The following is a 16,265-nucleotide window of genomic DNA, read 5'->3' as shown; positions in this document are numbered from 1 at the left end:
TAGAGGAGATCTTCTAGAGATGGGGTTTACACTGGGGTCTGGGAACAGATTAGAGGAGATCTTCTAGAGATGGGGTTTACACTGGGGTCTGGGAACAGATTAGAGGAGATCTTCTAGAGATGGGGTTTACACTGAGGTCGGGGGAACAGATCAGAGGAGATCTTCTAGAGATGGGGTTTACACTGGGGTCTGGGGAACAGATTAGAGGAGATCTTCTAGAGATGGGGTTTACACTGGGGTCTGGGAACAGATTAGAGGAGATCTTCTAGAGATGGGGTTTACACTGGGGTCTGGGAACAGATTAGAGGAGATCTTCTAGAGATGGGGTTTACACTGAGGTCTGGGGAACAGATTAGAGGAGATCTTCTAGAGATGGGGTTTACACTGGGGTCGGGGAACAGATTAGAGGAGATCTTCTAGAGATGGGGTTTACACTGCGGTCGGGGAACAGATTAGAGGAGATCTTCTAGAGATGGGGTTTACACTGCGGTCGGGGAACAGATTAGAGGAGATCTTCTAGAGATGGGGTTTACACTGAGGTCTGGGGAACAGATTAGAGGAGATCTTCTAGAGATGGGGTTTACACTGGGGTCTGGGGAACAGATTAGAGGAGATCTTCTAGAGATGGGGTTTACACTGGGGTCGGGGAACAGATTAGAGGAGATCTTCTAGAGATGGGGTTTACACTGCGGTCGGGGAACAGATTAGAGGAGATCTTCTAGAGATGGGGTTTACACTGAGGTCTGGGGAACAGATTAGAGGAGATCTTCTAGAGATGGGGTTTACACTGGGGTCTGGGGAACAGATCAGAGGAGATCTTCTAGAGATGGGGTTTACACTGAGGTCTGGGGAACAGATTAGAGGAGATCTTCTAGAGATGGGGTTTACACTGGGGTCTGGGGAACAGATTAGAGGAGATCTTCTAGAGATGGGGTTTACACTGGGGTCGGGGAACAGATTAGAGGAGATCTTCTAGAGATGGGGTTTACACTGGGGTCTGGGGAACAGATTAGAGGAAATCTTCTAGAGATGGGGTTTACACTGGGGTCTGGGGAAAAGATTAGAGGAGATCTTCTAGAACTGGGGTTTACACTGGGGTCTGGGGAACAGATTAGAGGAGATCTTCTAGAGATGGGGTTTACACTGGGGTCTGGGGAACAGATTAGAGGAGATCTTCTAGAGATGGGGTTTACACTGGGGTCGGGGAACAGATTAGAGGAGATCTTCTAGAGATGGGGTTTACACTGTGGTCTGGGAACAGATTAGAGGAGATCTTCTAGAGATGGGGTTTACACTGGGGTCTGGTGAACAGATTAGAGGAGATCTTCTAGAACTGGGGTTTACACTGGGGTCTGGGGAACAGATTAGACGAGATCTTCTAGAGATGGGGTTTACACTGGGGTCGGGGAACAGATTAGAGGAGATCTTCTAGAGATGGGGTTTACACTGGGGTCGGGGGAACAGATTAGAGGAGATCTTCTAGAGATGGGGTTTACACTGGGGTCGGGGAACAGATCAGAGGAGATCTTCTAGAACTGGGGTTTACACTGGGGTCGGGGAACAGATTAGAGGAGATCTTCTAGAGATGGGGTTTACACTGGGGTCTGGGGAACAGATTAGAGGAGATCTTCTAGAACTGGGGTTTACACTGGTGTCTGGGGAACAGATTAGAGGAGATCTTCTAGAGATGGGGTTTACACTGGGGTCGGGGGAACAGATTAGAGGAGATCTTCTAGAGATGGGGTTTACACTGGGGTCGGGGGAACAGATTAGAGGAGATCTTCTAGAGATGGGGTTTACACTGGGGTCGGGGAACAGATTAGAGGAGATCTTCTAGAGATGGGGTTTACACTGGGGTCTGGGGAACAGATTAGAGGAGATCTTCTAGAGATGGGGTTTACACTGGTGTCTGGGGAACAGATTAGAGGAGATCTTCTAGAGATGGGGTTTACACTGGGGTCTGGGGAACAGATTAGAGGAGATCTTCTAGAGATGGGGTTTACACTGGGGTCGGGGGAACAGATTAAAGGAGATCTTCTAGAGATGGGGTTTACACTGGGGTCTGGGAACAGATTAGAGGAGATCTTCTAGAGATGGGGTTTACACTGGGGTCGGGGGAACAGATTAGAGGAGATCTTCTAGAGATGGGGTTTACACTGGGGTCTGGGGAACAGATTAGAGGAGATCTTCTAGAACTGGGGTTTACACTGGGGTCTGGGGAACAGATTAGACGAGATCTTCTAGAGATGGGGTTTACACTGGGGTCGGGGAACAGATTAGAGGAGATCTTCTAGAGATGGGGTTTACACTGGGGTCGGGGAACAGATCAGAGGAGATCTTCTAGAACTGGGGTTTACACTGGGGTCGGGGAACAGATTAGAGGAGATCTTCTAGAGATGGGGTTTACACTGGGGTCTGGGGAACAGATTAGAGGAGATCTTCTAGAACTGGGGTTTACACTGGTGTCTGGGGAACAGATTAGAGGAGATCTTCTAGAGATGGGGTTTACACTGGGGTCGGGGGAACAGATTAGAGGAGATCTTCTAGAGATGGGGTTTACACTGGGGTCGGGGGAACAGATTAGAGGAGATCTTCTAGAGATGGGGTTTACACTGGGGTCGGGGAACAGATTAGAGGAGATCTTCTAGAGATGGGGTTTACACTGGGGTCTGGGGAACAGATTAGAGGAGATCTTCTAGAGATGGGGTTTACACTGGGGTCTGGGGAACAGATTAGAGGAGATCTTCTAGAGATGGGGTTTACACTGGGGTCGGGGGAACAGATTAGAGGAGATCTTCTAGAGATGGGGTTTACACTGGGGTCGGGGAACAGATTAGAGGAGATCTTCTAGAACTGGGGTTTACACTGGTGTCTGGGGAACAGATTAGAGGAGATCTTCTAGAGATGGGGTTTACACTGGGGTCGGGGGAACAGATTAGAGGAGATCTTCTAGAGATGGGGTTTACACTGGGGTCGGGGGAACAGATTAGAGGAGATCTTCTAGAGATGGGGTTTACACTGGGGTCGGGGAACAGATTAGAGGAGATCTTCTAGAGATGGGGTTTACACTGGGGTCTGGGGAACAGATTAGAGGAGATCTTCTAGAGATGGGGTTTACACTGGGGTCTGGGGAACAGATTAGAGGAGATCTTCTAGAGATGGGGTTTACACTGGGGTCTGGGGAACAGATTAGAGGAGATCTTCTAGAGATGGGGTTTACACTGGGGTCGGGGAACAGATTAGAGGAGATCTTCTAGAGATGGGGTTTACACTGGGGTCTGGGGAACAGATTAGAGGAGATCTTCTAGAGATGGGGTTTACACTGGGGTCTGGGGAACAGATTAGAGGAGATCTTCTAGAGATGGGGTTTACACTGGGGTCGGGGAACAGATTAGAGGAGATCTTGGGGGAAATTAGCACAGAAGTCGTGTGGTTTATTCCAGCCTTCAGTTTTTCTTCTGTAACCGTTTACAAAGTCAATCCTTAACAAAGACAAATAGACAAATCTTCCTGAATGTGTTTCCACATTCATTTATTTAATGTTGAAGTGTGACTGCTGATCCGTGTGTAACACGTGTTCCCTTGAGATTCATGAAGTAAAAACACTGACAGTCATCAATCCATCTCATACTATTTACATTCATAATAATACTGGAGAACAAGAACAAATGATGCATATGTATCATATATACAGGAATATGTCGATTACAGTCATGTCAGGAACTAGTCACATGTTTAAGGTGCATGTCAAGATTAAATAACATCTAGAAAATGTTTCTGTGTATGTAAACATGTAGGACCATGTGACCGTTTCTTGAACAATCATCCGACCTGCTGGTCTTCATCTAATCAGCTCTTCTGATCTTTGCATTTAAACATTTACTTTTACAATCAATATGTCAAATGTTGTCACTGTGAAGAGAAACGTGAGAGTAATACGCAATATCAGGAAACGTGGCAAACTTGTACAATACAGTTCAGTAGTTTGAGGTCGTGCGAATATTCTTTTTTTTTTTTTTTGTCTCTTCTGCTCACCAAGGCTGCATTTATTTGATCAAAAATACAGTAAAAACAGTGAAATATTATTATAATGTAAATCATCTGTTCTCTATGTGAATATATAGTAAAGTGTAATTTATTCCTGTGATCAAAGCTGAATGTTCAGCATCATTACTCCAGTCTTCAGTGTCACATGATCCTCCAGAAATCATTCTAAGATGATGATTTGATGCTCAAGAAACATTTATCATTATTATCAGTTTTGAAAACTGTTCATATTTGTGTGGAAACTGATACATTTTATTTTTCAGGATTCTTTGATGAATAGAAAGTTTAAAAGAACAGCATTTATTTGAAATAGAATCTTTTGTAACATTATAAATGTCTTTACTGTCACTTTTGATACATTTAATGCATCAGTGATAAAAGTATTCTTTTAAATTATGTAATTTACATTTCAATAATTAAATCATTTAAATATTTGTAGAAAAAAAGATGTACCCCAAGCTTCTGAACGGTAGTGTACCAACAGTAGGGCAGAGTCATTAAATTCAACTTTGTACCTTAGTTACTTGTAATACTAGTCTAAGCAGAGTAAATGTTTTAAGTTCAGAAGCTCCTCTGATCCATCCGTACGTCAGAAGACCCTTCATCAGCGTCAGTAGAGCATGGCGCTCACTCACTACGCCAAAGTCACAGGTTCGGTTCCCAGGGAAAGAAGGAACTGATCAAATCTTAAGGCCCGTTCACACCAGGATCGATAACTTATGAGCGTCCACACCAATGCATGAGAATGTTCTGTTTATAATAAGTGCGCTGTCGCTTTAAGTGCTCAAGCACCCCTCTGGTGCTCTTCGCTTGGCGTCAAAATTGACAGATTTTTTTATTTTATTTCAATGAAAGAAATGTACTATATTTTAGTTTGATAATGTTTTTCATTTAATATTTTGTATTTTTCAGGGGGTTTTATGGTACAAAAATATATTTACGCTGTATTTATAATCAATTTATTCATTTTTTGAGCATAGACCTGAAAATTTAATTTCCAGCTTAAACTGTCGTAAATCTTGAATGCTTTAGAGTGACAGACTGAAGTTTGTTCTCTTTTTAAAGATGACACTTGGCAGATTATGGCTGAAGTGAAAAAAATATTATGATTATTGCTATGAAAAATGCATTTTTCAACATTTTTGGAGCCGTGGTGTGCCGACTTTTTTTCCTTTTTTATGAAAACTGCACAAAAATACAATTGAAATTTTTTATAGGAAATCTATATGTTCATTTTTATTATAAATCTAAACAATTTGTGTTCCAAATTTGAGCCTGATATCTCAAAAAATGAGCTTTCAGTGAGATGTTGTTCGGCTGCAGTACCAAACGCTTCCACTAGAGGAAACTCGTCTCTCATTCATTTCCAATGAGCTCATTTTTGACCGTGAAGAGCACAAGTGGGACTATTTTTTTCAGGGCCATTAAACCTTTTCCAGTCATTTCCATGATTTTTTTACAGCAAGTGCCAAAACCGTGACCAAGTTTCGTACCATTCCAATTAATAAAAAAATAAAAACGTGACATTTTTCGTTTTTTGACCAAAGAGCACCAGATGCCGGGTTCAGACTACACAATAGTTTTGCCTGTTACAATAGTCACGGTGTCAGATTATGCTTTTTTTTTTTCTAGAACCATTTCAGATCACACTGTTTCCTGACCAATCATTGTTCCTCTGTGTCATTATCGTTATAGTCATGCTGTGAACGATTTTAACAACTATTACCTTTATCATAATAGTTTTCGTCTTTGGTGTACCTCTGGGAATCCTCGAACCCAGTGGAGACTCAGTCATCCCGTTATTTCAGTGGTCCATCAAACATAGAGAAGCGTAAAGATAAGCGAGGTCATTCTCCAGCCTGATTGGCCCTTGTGTTCGCTGACCTGTCCTCTATTGGACAGAAAGCCGTTCGGTCACAGGCTGCAGGTCCGGCCTCATGGACTCGCAGTCCTCCGCTCCTTCGTCCTCGCGCATGTACATGAGGAAGAGTGTGACGGTGGCGAAGGTGGTGGCGTTCACAGGGAACGCTCTCAGGAGAGTGGAGGTCAGGCCGCGAGTGAACGCCCTCCACCCCTCCCTCCGCCAGCTCTGGCGCACGCAATCCATGATCCCGTCGTACCTGGTGGCTCCGCCCACTCCGTCAGCCTGGAGGCGGGACTTAATGACGTCCACCGGATAGGTGGAGAGCCAGGACGCGATTCCCGACATGCCTCCCGCCAGGAGCAGCTTGGGAATGATGTATCCGTCGCCAGGTTCGCAGCGTAGCGATCGCGTTAGCGTGTCGTACGTGAGGAAGTAGATGCCGAAGCCTGGCGTCTCGCGGATCACGGTTGTCACCATTCCTCGGTTAATTCCTCGGATTCCCTCCTTCCGGTAGATTCGGATCAGGCAGTCCAGAGAGTTCTTGTAGAGCCTCCGGGTCGTGTTCTTCTGGCCCGTTCCTTGCGTCTGCATGCGGGTCTTGGCGAGCTCCATCGGGCAGCAGATGATGCACTGGATTAGCCCGGCCGCCGCGCCCGCTAGGAACTGGTGCCGTGGCGTATCCGCGCCCAACATGCGCATGGCGTTCCCCTGGACGCCGAACACGATAGCGTTGATGAAGGTCAGGCCCATCATCGGGGAGCCAATGCCTTTATAGAGACCCAACATCTGGAGAAACAGAAAGGGTTAATGAGGAGCGAAGGGTTAATGAGGAGCGAAGGGTTAATCCCAGCAAGCAATATCCATCCATCCATTCTCCGTCTCAGTCAACTATAGACCCGATATAGTCCAGATATGAGTAACACACTTCTAGCCAAAATAACCTTGAGTTTGGTTACATGTCGTTTTTGTCAAAATAACTCTTTATGATATTTATGATATTCCATCACCTAGGCAAAGTAAACAGTTATTACAAGGTATTTGGTTTCATTTAATTTGGTGTTTCATTTTATTTAATCTAATTGATGACTAGTCTATTCTTGGGCTGTGGTTTAGACATCTATTAAATTTTCACTGACAGCCAAAACTTTGCCTTGTTTGAGCCTAGATATCTGGGCTGTGTTTGGACGGATATTAAACGTTTTTTAAACGCAGAATTGCTTGCTGGGATGTCTTCAGAACCTGAAACCCTTCGTCTCTCAGGTAAATATAGATGTTCCCTGAGCCAGATTTAGCTCTGCGTCTCGTTACTGACGGCTCGAGTGACTCCTGGAGCTCAGGTTATTAGAGTTAGCTACAACTACAGACATTTATCAATCTGAATATCACTGGTAAATGATCTGCAGTTCAAGGGTTCAAGGGAAATAAACTCTTGTGAGAAACCAGACTCAGTCTCTCAGTTCTCCTCTGGCCATTGAGCGAACAGTGCATGATTATAGTTATAGTAGTAATAAATCCCACTCACTGTTTCTTGTCGAATGATGGACTGGAAGCAGTGAAGCGTCCCGCGATACAAGGGCTTTTCCACACTCTGAACCTGCAGTCGCACCTGAAACATGCAGCGTTTCTCATCACACTGGAACTAATGCGAGGAATGCTTGACAAACAGCAGAAATCACAGAAGAAGTGAATGAAACTAGATCTGGGTGATGTTTGTCCTGGCTGTGTGTGGATTTACATTCAATGACAGTCCAGTCCAATGAAACAGAGGAATTGACCTGGTCTTTACTTCCGAGGTTAACCCCCGAGCGGCCGGTGTAACAGCCTCGCTCTCATCTACAACAAAGCAATACTTCTGCTGTAAAAGACCCTTCGGCTGTGAGGTTTCGATCAGGTTAAAGGCATCAGGGCGAGACGAGAGAAGAGGCTTAACCGAGTCGTTCACTTCAGAATTAAAATCTCCTGATAATTCACTCTCAACCACGTCATCCAAGATGTTCATGTCTTTCTATCTTCAGTTGAAAAGAAATTAAGGTTTTTGAGGAAAACTTTCCAGGGTTTTTAAATCTTGATGTTGAAAGGTCAAGCGGGACGTAGGGGAAAGAACAGCCCCAGTGTTTACAAAGCGAACGTGCAAAGTCAAACGCTATTTACAAAATAAATTAATAAATAAAAGGTAAACCAAGGATGTCGGATGATTTTGAAGTTGGAGGAAAATGAGATGAGAGTTTTTCGCCCTACATTTATAAACCGGAACACGCTTGACCTTTCAACCTGATTACGTAATGTGTGTCGCATCACAGCGAGTGCAAGACCAGCATTAGTGGTTATAAAAGTATATAAATGTTTATTTAGTTGTAAAATGTCCGCTGGTTTGTCTAGATGAGACTCTTATTCCTCGGCTGGATCGTGTCGAGACTTTGAAGCTGCACTGAAACTCACATCTGGACCTTCGACCCGTTGGACCCCATTGAAGACACTATATGGAGGAACATCCTGGAATGTTTTCCTCAGATGACGAGGGGGAGAGTGAATCATCAGGAGATTTTAATTCTGAAGTGAACGACTCCTTTAAAACACGAGCTCATGTGAGACTCGATCTTGCCCTTTGCCTTCAAGTACAGCAACACTTTCAGTGTTAGTTTTCATTCACAGAAACACACATGCAATGCTAATGACAAAAACAACCTGTTTACTTAATGCAATACACACCTCTGAGCGTGTGTGTGTGTGTGTGTGTTTAATATCCAGTGAGAGTTTGTCATTAATCACTTAGTAGTTTTAGCACAGTAAAGACATGCTTCGTGATGCACTATATCAGATACACATTTACCAGATGCTTTTATCCAAAGAAACTCACATTTGCATTGAAGGTTCCAGCCGAAAGGGAACATTCTCTCGGCATTATGAACAAAAGTTCTTCCAGTAACATTAAAGGACGTTCGTTCAAAGTTATCTCGTCTTTAATCATTTTCTAAAATGCTTTAGTTGGACATTTTTTAAATGTAACAATACTTGATTCAGAACATTCAGAGAACATTCAAAAGTAACATTCCAGAATGTTTGAAGAATGATACAAGTTCCCTCAACGTTCACAAAACCAAGAAAAAAACATTTAAAAAACATTTAAAATGGACGTTTTGGACATTCAGAAATAACGTTTTCAGAACTTAATAGGAATGTCAGCAAAACGTTCTTAGAACATATTTTTGTTGAGACTGGAACTCTCAAATCTCAAGCTAAAACATTAAAATATTAATATAATTTGTAAAAAATAAAGGTTGGTTCCTTTTCAATGATCAGTTCTTTTTTTTTTTTCTTAGTGTGAAGAAGATTTTAATAATCGAAAGGATCTGTTCCCTCTATAACGAATCTTGTGCCGTGGAAATATTTCATGGCTGTTTAAGGTTCTTCATTGAACCATTAATGCCAGTAAAGAACCATGAGTTTTAAGTGTGATTTACACAGTTAAAGCGTGAATGCAGAAGCACAAGTGTTCAGTTTGTCGATGCGCACATGCGTTCAGTGTTCCAGTGTGTTCAGTGTTCCAGTGTGTTCAGTGTTCCAGTGTGTTCAGTGTTCCAGTGTGTTCAGTGTTCCAGTGTGTTCAGTGTTCGAGTGTGTTCAGTGTTCGAGTGTGTTCAGTGTTCCAGTGTGTTCAGTGTTCCAGTGTGTTCAGTGTTCCAGTGTGTTCAGTGTTCCAGTGTGTTCAGTGTTCCAGTGTGTTCAGTGTTCGAGTGTGTTCAGTGTTCCAGTGTGTTCAGTGTTCCAGTGTGTTCAGTGTTCCAGTGTGTTCAGTGTTCCAGTGTGTTCAGTGTTCGAGTGTGTTCAGTGTTCGAGTGTGTTCAGTGTTCCAGTGTGTTCAGTGTTCCAGTGTGTTCAGTGTTCCAGTGTGTTCAGTGTTCCAGTGTGTTCAGTGTTCCAGTGTGTTCAGTGTTCGAGTGTGTTCAGTGTTCGAGTGTGTTCAGTGTTCCAGTGTGTTCAGTGTTCCAGTGTGTTCAGTGTTCCAGTGTGTTCAGTGTTCGAGTGTGTTCAGTGTTCCAGTGTGTTCAGTGTTCGAGTGTGTTCAGTGTTCCAGTGTGTTCAGTGTTCCAGTGTGTTCAGTGTTCGAGTGTGTTCAGTGTTCGAGTGTGTTCAGTGTTCCAGTGTGTTCAGTGTTCCAGTGTGTTCAGTGTTCCAGTGTGTTCAGTGTTCGAGTGTGTTCAGTGTTCCAGTGTGTTCAGTGTTCCAGTGTGTTCAGTGTTCCAGTGTGTTCAGTGTTCGAGTGTGTTCAGTGTTCGATTGTGTTCAGTGTTCGAGTGTGTTCAGTGTTCGAGTGTGTTCAGTGTTCGAGTGTGTTCAGTGTTCGATTGTGTTCAGTGTTCGATTGTGTTCAGTGTTCGATAGTGTTCAGTGTTCGATTGTGTTCAGTGTTCGATTGTGTTCAGTGTTCGAGTGTGTTCAGTGTTCGATTGTGTTCAGTGTTCGAGTGTGTTCAGTGTTCGAGTGTGTTCAGTGTTCGAGTGTGTTCAGTGTTCCAGTGTGTTCAGTGTTCCAGTGTGTTCAGTGTTCCAGTGTGTTCAGTGTTCCAGTGTGTTCAGTGTTCCAGTGTGTTCAGTGTTCCAGTGTGTTCAGTGTTCCAGTGTGTTCAGTGTTCCAGTGTGTTCAGTGTTCCAGTGTGTTCAGTGTTCCAGTGTGTTCCAGTGTGTTCAGTGTTCCAGTGTGTTCAGTGTTCCAGTGTGTTCAGTGTTCCAGTGTGTTCAGTGTTCCAGTGTGTTCAGTGTTCCAGTGTGTTCAGTGTTCCAGTGTGTTCAGTGTTCCAGTGTGTTCAGTGTTCCAGTGTGTTCAGTGTTCCAGTGTGTTCAGTGTTCCAGTGTGTTCAGTGTTCCAGTGTGTTCAGTGTTCCAGTGTGTTCAGTGTTCCAGTGTGTTCAGTGTTCCAGTGTGTTCAGTGTTCCAGTGTGTTCAGTGTTCCAGTGTGTTCAGTGTTCCAGTGTGTTCAGTGTTCCAGTGTGTTCAGTGTTCCAGTGTGTTCAGTGTTCGAGTGTGTTCAGTGTTCGAGTGTGTTCAGTGTTCGAGTGTGTTCAGTGTTCGAGTGTGTTCAGTGTTCGAGTGTGTTCAGTGTTCGAGTGTGTTCAGTGTTCGAGTGTGTTCAGTGTTCGAGTGTGTTCAGTGTTCGATTGTGTTCAGTGTTCGAGTGTGTTCAGTGTTCGAGTGTGTTCAGTGTTCGAGTGTGTTCAGTGTTCGATTGTGTTCAGTGTTCGAGTGTGTTCAGTGTTCGAGTGTGTTCAGTGTTCGAGTGTGTTCAGTGTTCGATTGTGTTCAGTGTTCGATTGTGTTCAGTGTTCGAGTGTGTTCAGTGTTCGATTGTGTTCAGTGTTCGATTGTGTTCAGTGTTCGAGTGTGTTCAGTGTTCGATTGTGTTCAGTGTTCGAGTGTGTTCAGTGTTCGAGTGTGTTCAGTGTTCGAGTGTGTTCAGTGTTCCAGTGTGTTCAGTGTTCGAGTGTGTTCAGTGTTCGAGTGTGTTCAGTGTTCCAGTGTGTTCAGTGTTCCAGTGTGTTCAGTGTTCCAGTGTGTTCAGTGTTCCAGTGTGTTCAGTGTTCCAGTGTGTTCAGTGTTCCAGTGTGTTCAGTGTGTTCAGTGTTCCAGTGTGTTCAGTGTTCCAGTGTGTTCAGTGTTCCAGTGTGTTCAGTGTTCCAGTGTGTTCAGTGTTCCAGTGTGTTCAGTGTTCCAGTGTGTTCAGTGTTCCAGTGTGTTCAGTGTTCCAGTGTGTTCAGTGTTCCAGTGTGTTCAGTGTTCCAGTGTGTTCAGTGTTCCAGTGTGTTCAGTGTTCCAGTGTGTTCAGTGTTCCAGTGTGTTCAGTGTTCCAGTGTGTTCAGTGTTCCAGTGTGTTCAGTGTTCCAGTGTGTTCAGTGTTCCAGTGTGTTCAGTGTTCCAGTGTGTTCAGTGTTCCAGTGTGTTCAGTGTTCCAGTGTGTTCAGTGTTCCAGTGTGTTCAGTGTTCCAGTGTGTTCAGTGTTCCAGTGTGTTCAGTGTTCGAGTGTGTTCAGTGTTCGATTGTGTTCAGTGTTCGAGTGTGTTCAGTGTTCGAGTGTGTTCAGTGTTCGATTGTGTTCAGTGTTCGATTGTGTTCAGTGTTCGAGTGTGTTCAGTGTTCGATTGTGTTCAGTGTTCGAGTGTGTTCAGTGTTCGATTGTGTTCAGTGTTCGAGTGTGTTCAGTGTTCGAGTGTGTTCAGTGTTCGAGTGTGTTCAGTGTTCCAGTGTGTTCAGTGTTCGAGTGTGTTCAGTGTTCCAGTGTGTTCAGTGTTCCAGTGTGTTCAGTGTTCCAGTGTGTTCAGTGTTCCAGTGTGTTCAGTGTTTGAGTGTGTTCAGTGTTCCAGTGTGTTCAGTGTTCCAGTGTGTTCAGTGTTTGAGTGTGTTCAGTGTTCGAGTGTGTTCAGTGTTCCAGTGTGTTCAGTGTTCCAGTGTGTTCAGTGTTTGAGTGTGTTCAGTGTTCGAGTGTGTTCAGTGTTCGAGTGTGTTCAGTGTTCCAGTGTGTTCAGTGTTTGAGTGTGTTCAGTGTTTGAGTGTGTTCAGTGTTCGAGTGTGTTCAGTGTTCGAGTGTGTTCAGTGTTCGAGTGTGTTCAGTGTTCGAGTGTGTTCAGTGTTCCAGTGTGTTCAGTGTTTGAGTGTGTTCAGTGTTTGAGTGTGTTCAGTGTTCGAGTGTGTTCAGTGTTCGAGTGTGTTCAGTGTTCCAGTGTGTTCAGTGTTCCAGTGTGTTCAGTGTTCCAGTGTGTTCAGTGTTCCAGTGTGTTCAGTGTTCCAGTGTGTTCAGTGTTCGAGTGTGTTCAGTGTTCGAGTGTGTTCAGTGTTCGAGTGTGTTCAGTGTTCGAGTGTGTTCAGTGTTCGATTGTGTTCAGTGTTCGATTGTGTTCAGTGTTCGAGTGTGTTCAGTGTTCGAGTGTGTTCAGTGTTCGAGTGTGTTCAGTGTTCGATTGTGTTCAGTGTTCGAGTGTGTTCAGTGTTCGAGTGTGTTCAGTGTTCGAGTGTGTTCAGTGTTCGAGTGTGTTCAGTGTTCGATTGTGTTCAGTGTTCGATTGTGTTCAGTGTTCGAGTGTGTTCAGTGTTCGAGTGTGTTCAGTGTTCGAGTGTGTTCAGTGTTCGAGTGTGTTCAGTGTTCGAGTGTGTTCAGTGTTCGAGTGTGTTCAGTGTTCGAGTGTGTTCAGTGTTCGAGTGTGTTCAGTGTTCGATTGTGTTCAGTGTTCGAGTGTGTTCAGTGTTCGAGTGTGTTCAGTGTTCGAGTGTGTTCAGTGTTCGAGTGTGTTCAGTGTTCGATTGTGTTCAGTGTTCGATTGTGTTCAGTGTTCGAGTGTGTTCAGTGTTCGATTGTGTTCAGTGTTCGATTGTGTTCAGTGTTCGAGTGTGTTCAGTGTTCGAGTGTGTTCAGTGTTTGAGTGTGTTCAGTGTTCCAGTGTGTTCAGTGTTCGATTGTGTTCAGTGTTCGATTGTGTTCAGTGTTCGAGTGTGTTCAGTGTTCGATTGTGTTCAGTGTTCGATTGTGTTCAGTGTTCGATTGTGTTCAGTGTTCGAGTGTGTTCAGTGTTCGAGTGTGTTCAGTGTTCGAGTGTGTTCAGTGTTCGAGTGTGTTCAGTGTTCGAGTGTGTTCAGTGTTCGATTGTGTTCAGTGTTCGATTGTGTTCAGTGTTCGAGTGTGTTCAGTGTTCGAGTGTGTTCAGTGTTCGAGTGTGTTCAGTGTTCGATTGTGTTCAGTGTTCGAGTGTGTTCAGTGTTCGAGTGTGTTCAGTGTTCGAGTGTGTTCAGTGTTCGATTGTGTTCAGTGTTCGAGTGTGTTCAATGTTCGAGTGTGTTCAGTGTTCGAGTGTGTTCAGTGTTCGAGTGTGTTCAGTGTTCGAGTGTGTTCAGTGTTCGAGTGTGTTCAGTGTTCGAGTGTGTTCAGTGTTCGAGTGTGTTCAGTGTTCGATTGTGTTCAGTGTTCGATTGTGTTCAGTGTTCGAGTGTGTTCAGTGTTCGAGTGTGTTCAGTGTTCGAGTGTGTTCAGTGTTCGAGTGTGTTCAGTGTTCGAGTGTGTTCAGTGTTCGATTGTGTTCAGTGTTCGATTGTGTTCAGTGTTCGAGTGTGTTCAGGGTTCGAGTGTGTTCAGGGTTCGAGTGTGTTCAGGGTTCGAGTGTGTTCAGGGTTCGAGTGTGTTCAGGGTTCGAGTGTGTTCAGTGTTCGAGTGTGTTCAGTGTTCGAGTGTGTTCAGTGTTCGAGTGTGTTCAGTGTTCGATTGTGTTCAGTGTTCGATTGTGTTCAGTGTTCCAGTGTGTTCAGTGTTTGAGTGTGTTCAGTGTTTGAGTGTGTTCAGTGTTTGAGTGTGTTCAGTGTTCGAGTGTGTTCAGTGTTCGAGTGTGTTCAGTGTTCCAGTGTGTTCAGTGTTCCAGTGTGTTCAGTGTTTGAGTGTGTTCAGTGTTTGAGTGTGTTCAGTGTTCGAGTGTGTTCAGTGTTCCAGTGTGTTCAGTGTTCCAGTGTGTTCAGTGTTCCAGTGTGTTCAGTGTTCCAGTGTGTTCAGTGTTCCAGTGTGTTCAGTGTTCCAGTGTGTTCAGTGTTCCAGTGTGTTCAGTGTTCGAGTGTGTTCAGTGTTCGAGTGTGTTCAGTGTTCGAGTGTTCGAGTGTGTTCAGTGTTCGAGTGTGTTCAGTGTTCGAGTGTGTTCAGTGTTCGATTGTGTTCAGTGTTCGATTGTGTTCAGTGTTCGAGTGTGTTCAGTGTTCGAGTGTGTTCAGTGTTCGAGTGTGTTCAGTGTTCGATTGTGTTCAGTGTTCGAGTGTGTTCAGTGTTCGAGTGTGTTCAGTGTTCGAGTGTGTTCAGTGTTCGATTGTGTTCAGTGTTCGAGTGTGTTCAGTGTTCGATTGTGTTCAGTGTTCGAGTGTGTTCAGTGTTCGAGTGTGTTCAGTGTTCGAGTGTGTTCAGTGTTCGAGTGTGTTCAGTGTTCGAGTGTGTTCAGTGTTCGAGTGTGTTCAGTGTTCGAGTGTGTTCAGTGTTCGATTGTGTTCAGTGTTCGAGTGTGTTCAGTGTTCGAGTGTGTTCAGTGTTCGAGTGTGTTCAGTGTTCGATTGTGTTCAGTGTTCGATTGTGTTCAGTGTTCGATTGTGTTCAGTGTTCGAGTGTGTTCAGTGTTCGATTGTGTTCAGTGTTCGATTGTGTTCAGTGTTCGATTGTGTTCAGTGTTCGAGTGTGTTCAGTGTTCGAGTGTGTTCAGTGTTCGAGTGTGTTCAGTGTTCGAGTGTGTTCAGTGTTCGATTGTGTTCAGTGTTCGATTGTGTTCAGTGTTCGAGTGTGTTCAGTGTTCGATTGTGTTCAGTGTTCGATTGTGTTCAGTGTTCGATTGTGTTCAGTGTTCGAGTGTGTTCAGTGTTCGAGTGTGTTCAGTGTTCGAGTGTGTTCAGTGTTCGAGTGTGTTCAGTGTTCGATTGTGTTCAGTGTTCGATTGTGTTCAGTGTTCGAGTGTGTTCAGTGTTCGAGTGTGTTCAGTGTTCGAGTGTGTTCAGTGTTCGATTGTGTTCAGTGTTCGAGTGTGTTCAGTGTTCGAGTGTGTTCAGTGTTCGATTGTGTTCAGTGTTCGAGTGTGTTCAGTGTTCGAGTGTGTTCAGTGTTCGAGTGTGTTCAGTGTTCGAGTGTGTTCAGTGTTCGAGTGTGTTCAGTGTTCGAGTGTGTTCAGTGTTCGAGTGTGTTCAGTGTTCGAGTGTGTTCAGTGTTCGATTGTGTTCAGTGTTCGATTGTGTTCAGTGTTCGAGTGTGTTCAGTGTTCGAGTGTGTTCAGTGTTCGAGTGTGTTCAGTGTTCGAGTGTGTTCAGTGTTCGAGTGTGTTCAGTGTTCGAGTGTGTTCAGTGTTCGATTGTGTTCAGTGTTCGATTGTGTTCAGTGTTCGAGTGTGTTCAGTGTTCGAGTGTGTTCAGGGTTCGAGTGTGTTCAGGGTTCGAGTGTGTTCAGGGTTCGAGTGTGTTCAGTGTTCGAGTGTGTTCAGTGTTCGAGTGTGTTCAGTGTTCGAGTGTGTTCAGTGTTCGAGTGTGTTCAGTGTTCAGTACCTTCACCGTATCGAACGGATGTCCGACCAGAACACCAGCGGCTCCTGCAACATCAGAACATTCAGTCAGAAACTTCAATCCACAGTGAGTTCTGTGTACATTGGCATGTGATCAGTTCATGCGTTCCCTGGGAATCGAACCCATGATCTGGTGTTGCGAGCGGCGCTAAAGCACTGTATAAATGGAGACTTGACTTGACTTGATTTGAGATCATGAGATCGCCGCTCGCAACACCGGATCATGGGTTCGATTCCCAGGGAATGCATGAACCGATGACAAAGCAGCTTTACAGTGATAATATTAGATTACAGTAACAG

At 44.4% G+C, this 16,265-nt stretch overlaps 2 protein-coding genes across 4 annotated transcripts in view; one reads left to right on the top strand and one right to left on the bottom strand.

Moving 5' to 3' along the window:
- The window catches only part of fancm (FA complementation group M), a 93,575-nt gene that overhangs the window by 74,754 nt on the left and 2,556 nt on the right, over window positions 1-16,265 (top strand). The gene's annotated exons all lie outside the window — the stretch shown is intronic.
- The window catches only part of slc25a29l (solute carrier family 25 member 29-like), a 13,966-nt gene continuing 1,208 nt past the window's right edge, over window positions 3,508-16,265 (bottom strand). The window contains exons 2-4 of one of the 2 annotated variants that reach the window (XM_081347432.1): window positions 15,949-15,992; window positions 7,434-7,517; window positions 3,508-6,697 (exon numbers count right to left, since the gene is read on the bottom strand). In XM_081347432.1, the coding sequence (XP_081203558.1) occupies window positions 5,939-6,697; window positions 7,434-7,517; window positions 15,949-15,992 (887 nt within the window). In that variant the 3' untranslated portion in view covers window positions 3,508-5,938. Of the gene's footprint in view, window positions 6,698-7,433; window positions 7,518-7,646; window positions 9,930-15,948; window positions 15,993-16,265 lie in introns of those variants that run through there. The other variant, XM_081347431.1, reaches the window with a different exon arrangement.

Source organism: Scardinius erythrophthalmus, assembly GCF_964197995.2.
Source record: "Scardinius erythrophthalmus genome assembly, chromosome: 19".
Classification (NCBI taxonomy): Eukaryota; Metazoa; Chordata; class Actinopteri; order Cypriniformes; family Leuciscidae; genus Scardinius; species Scardinius erythrophthalmus.
This window is presented reverse-complemented; position numbering and strand designations above follow the sequence as displayed.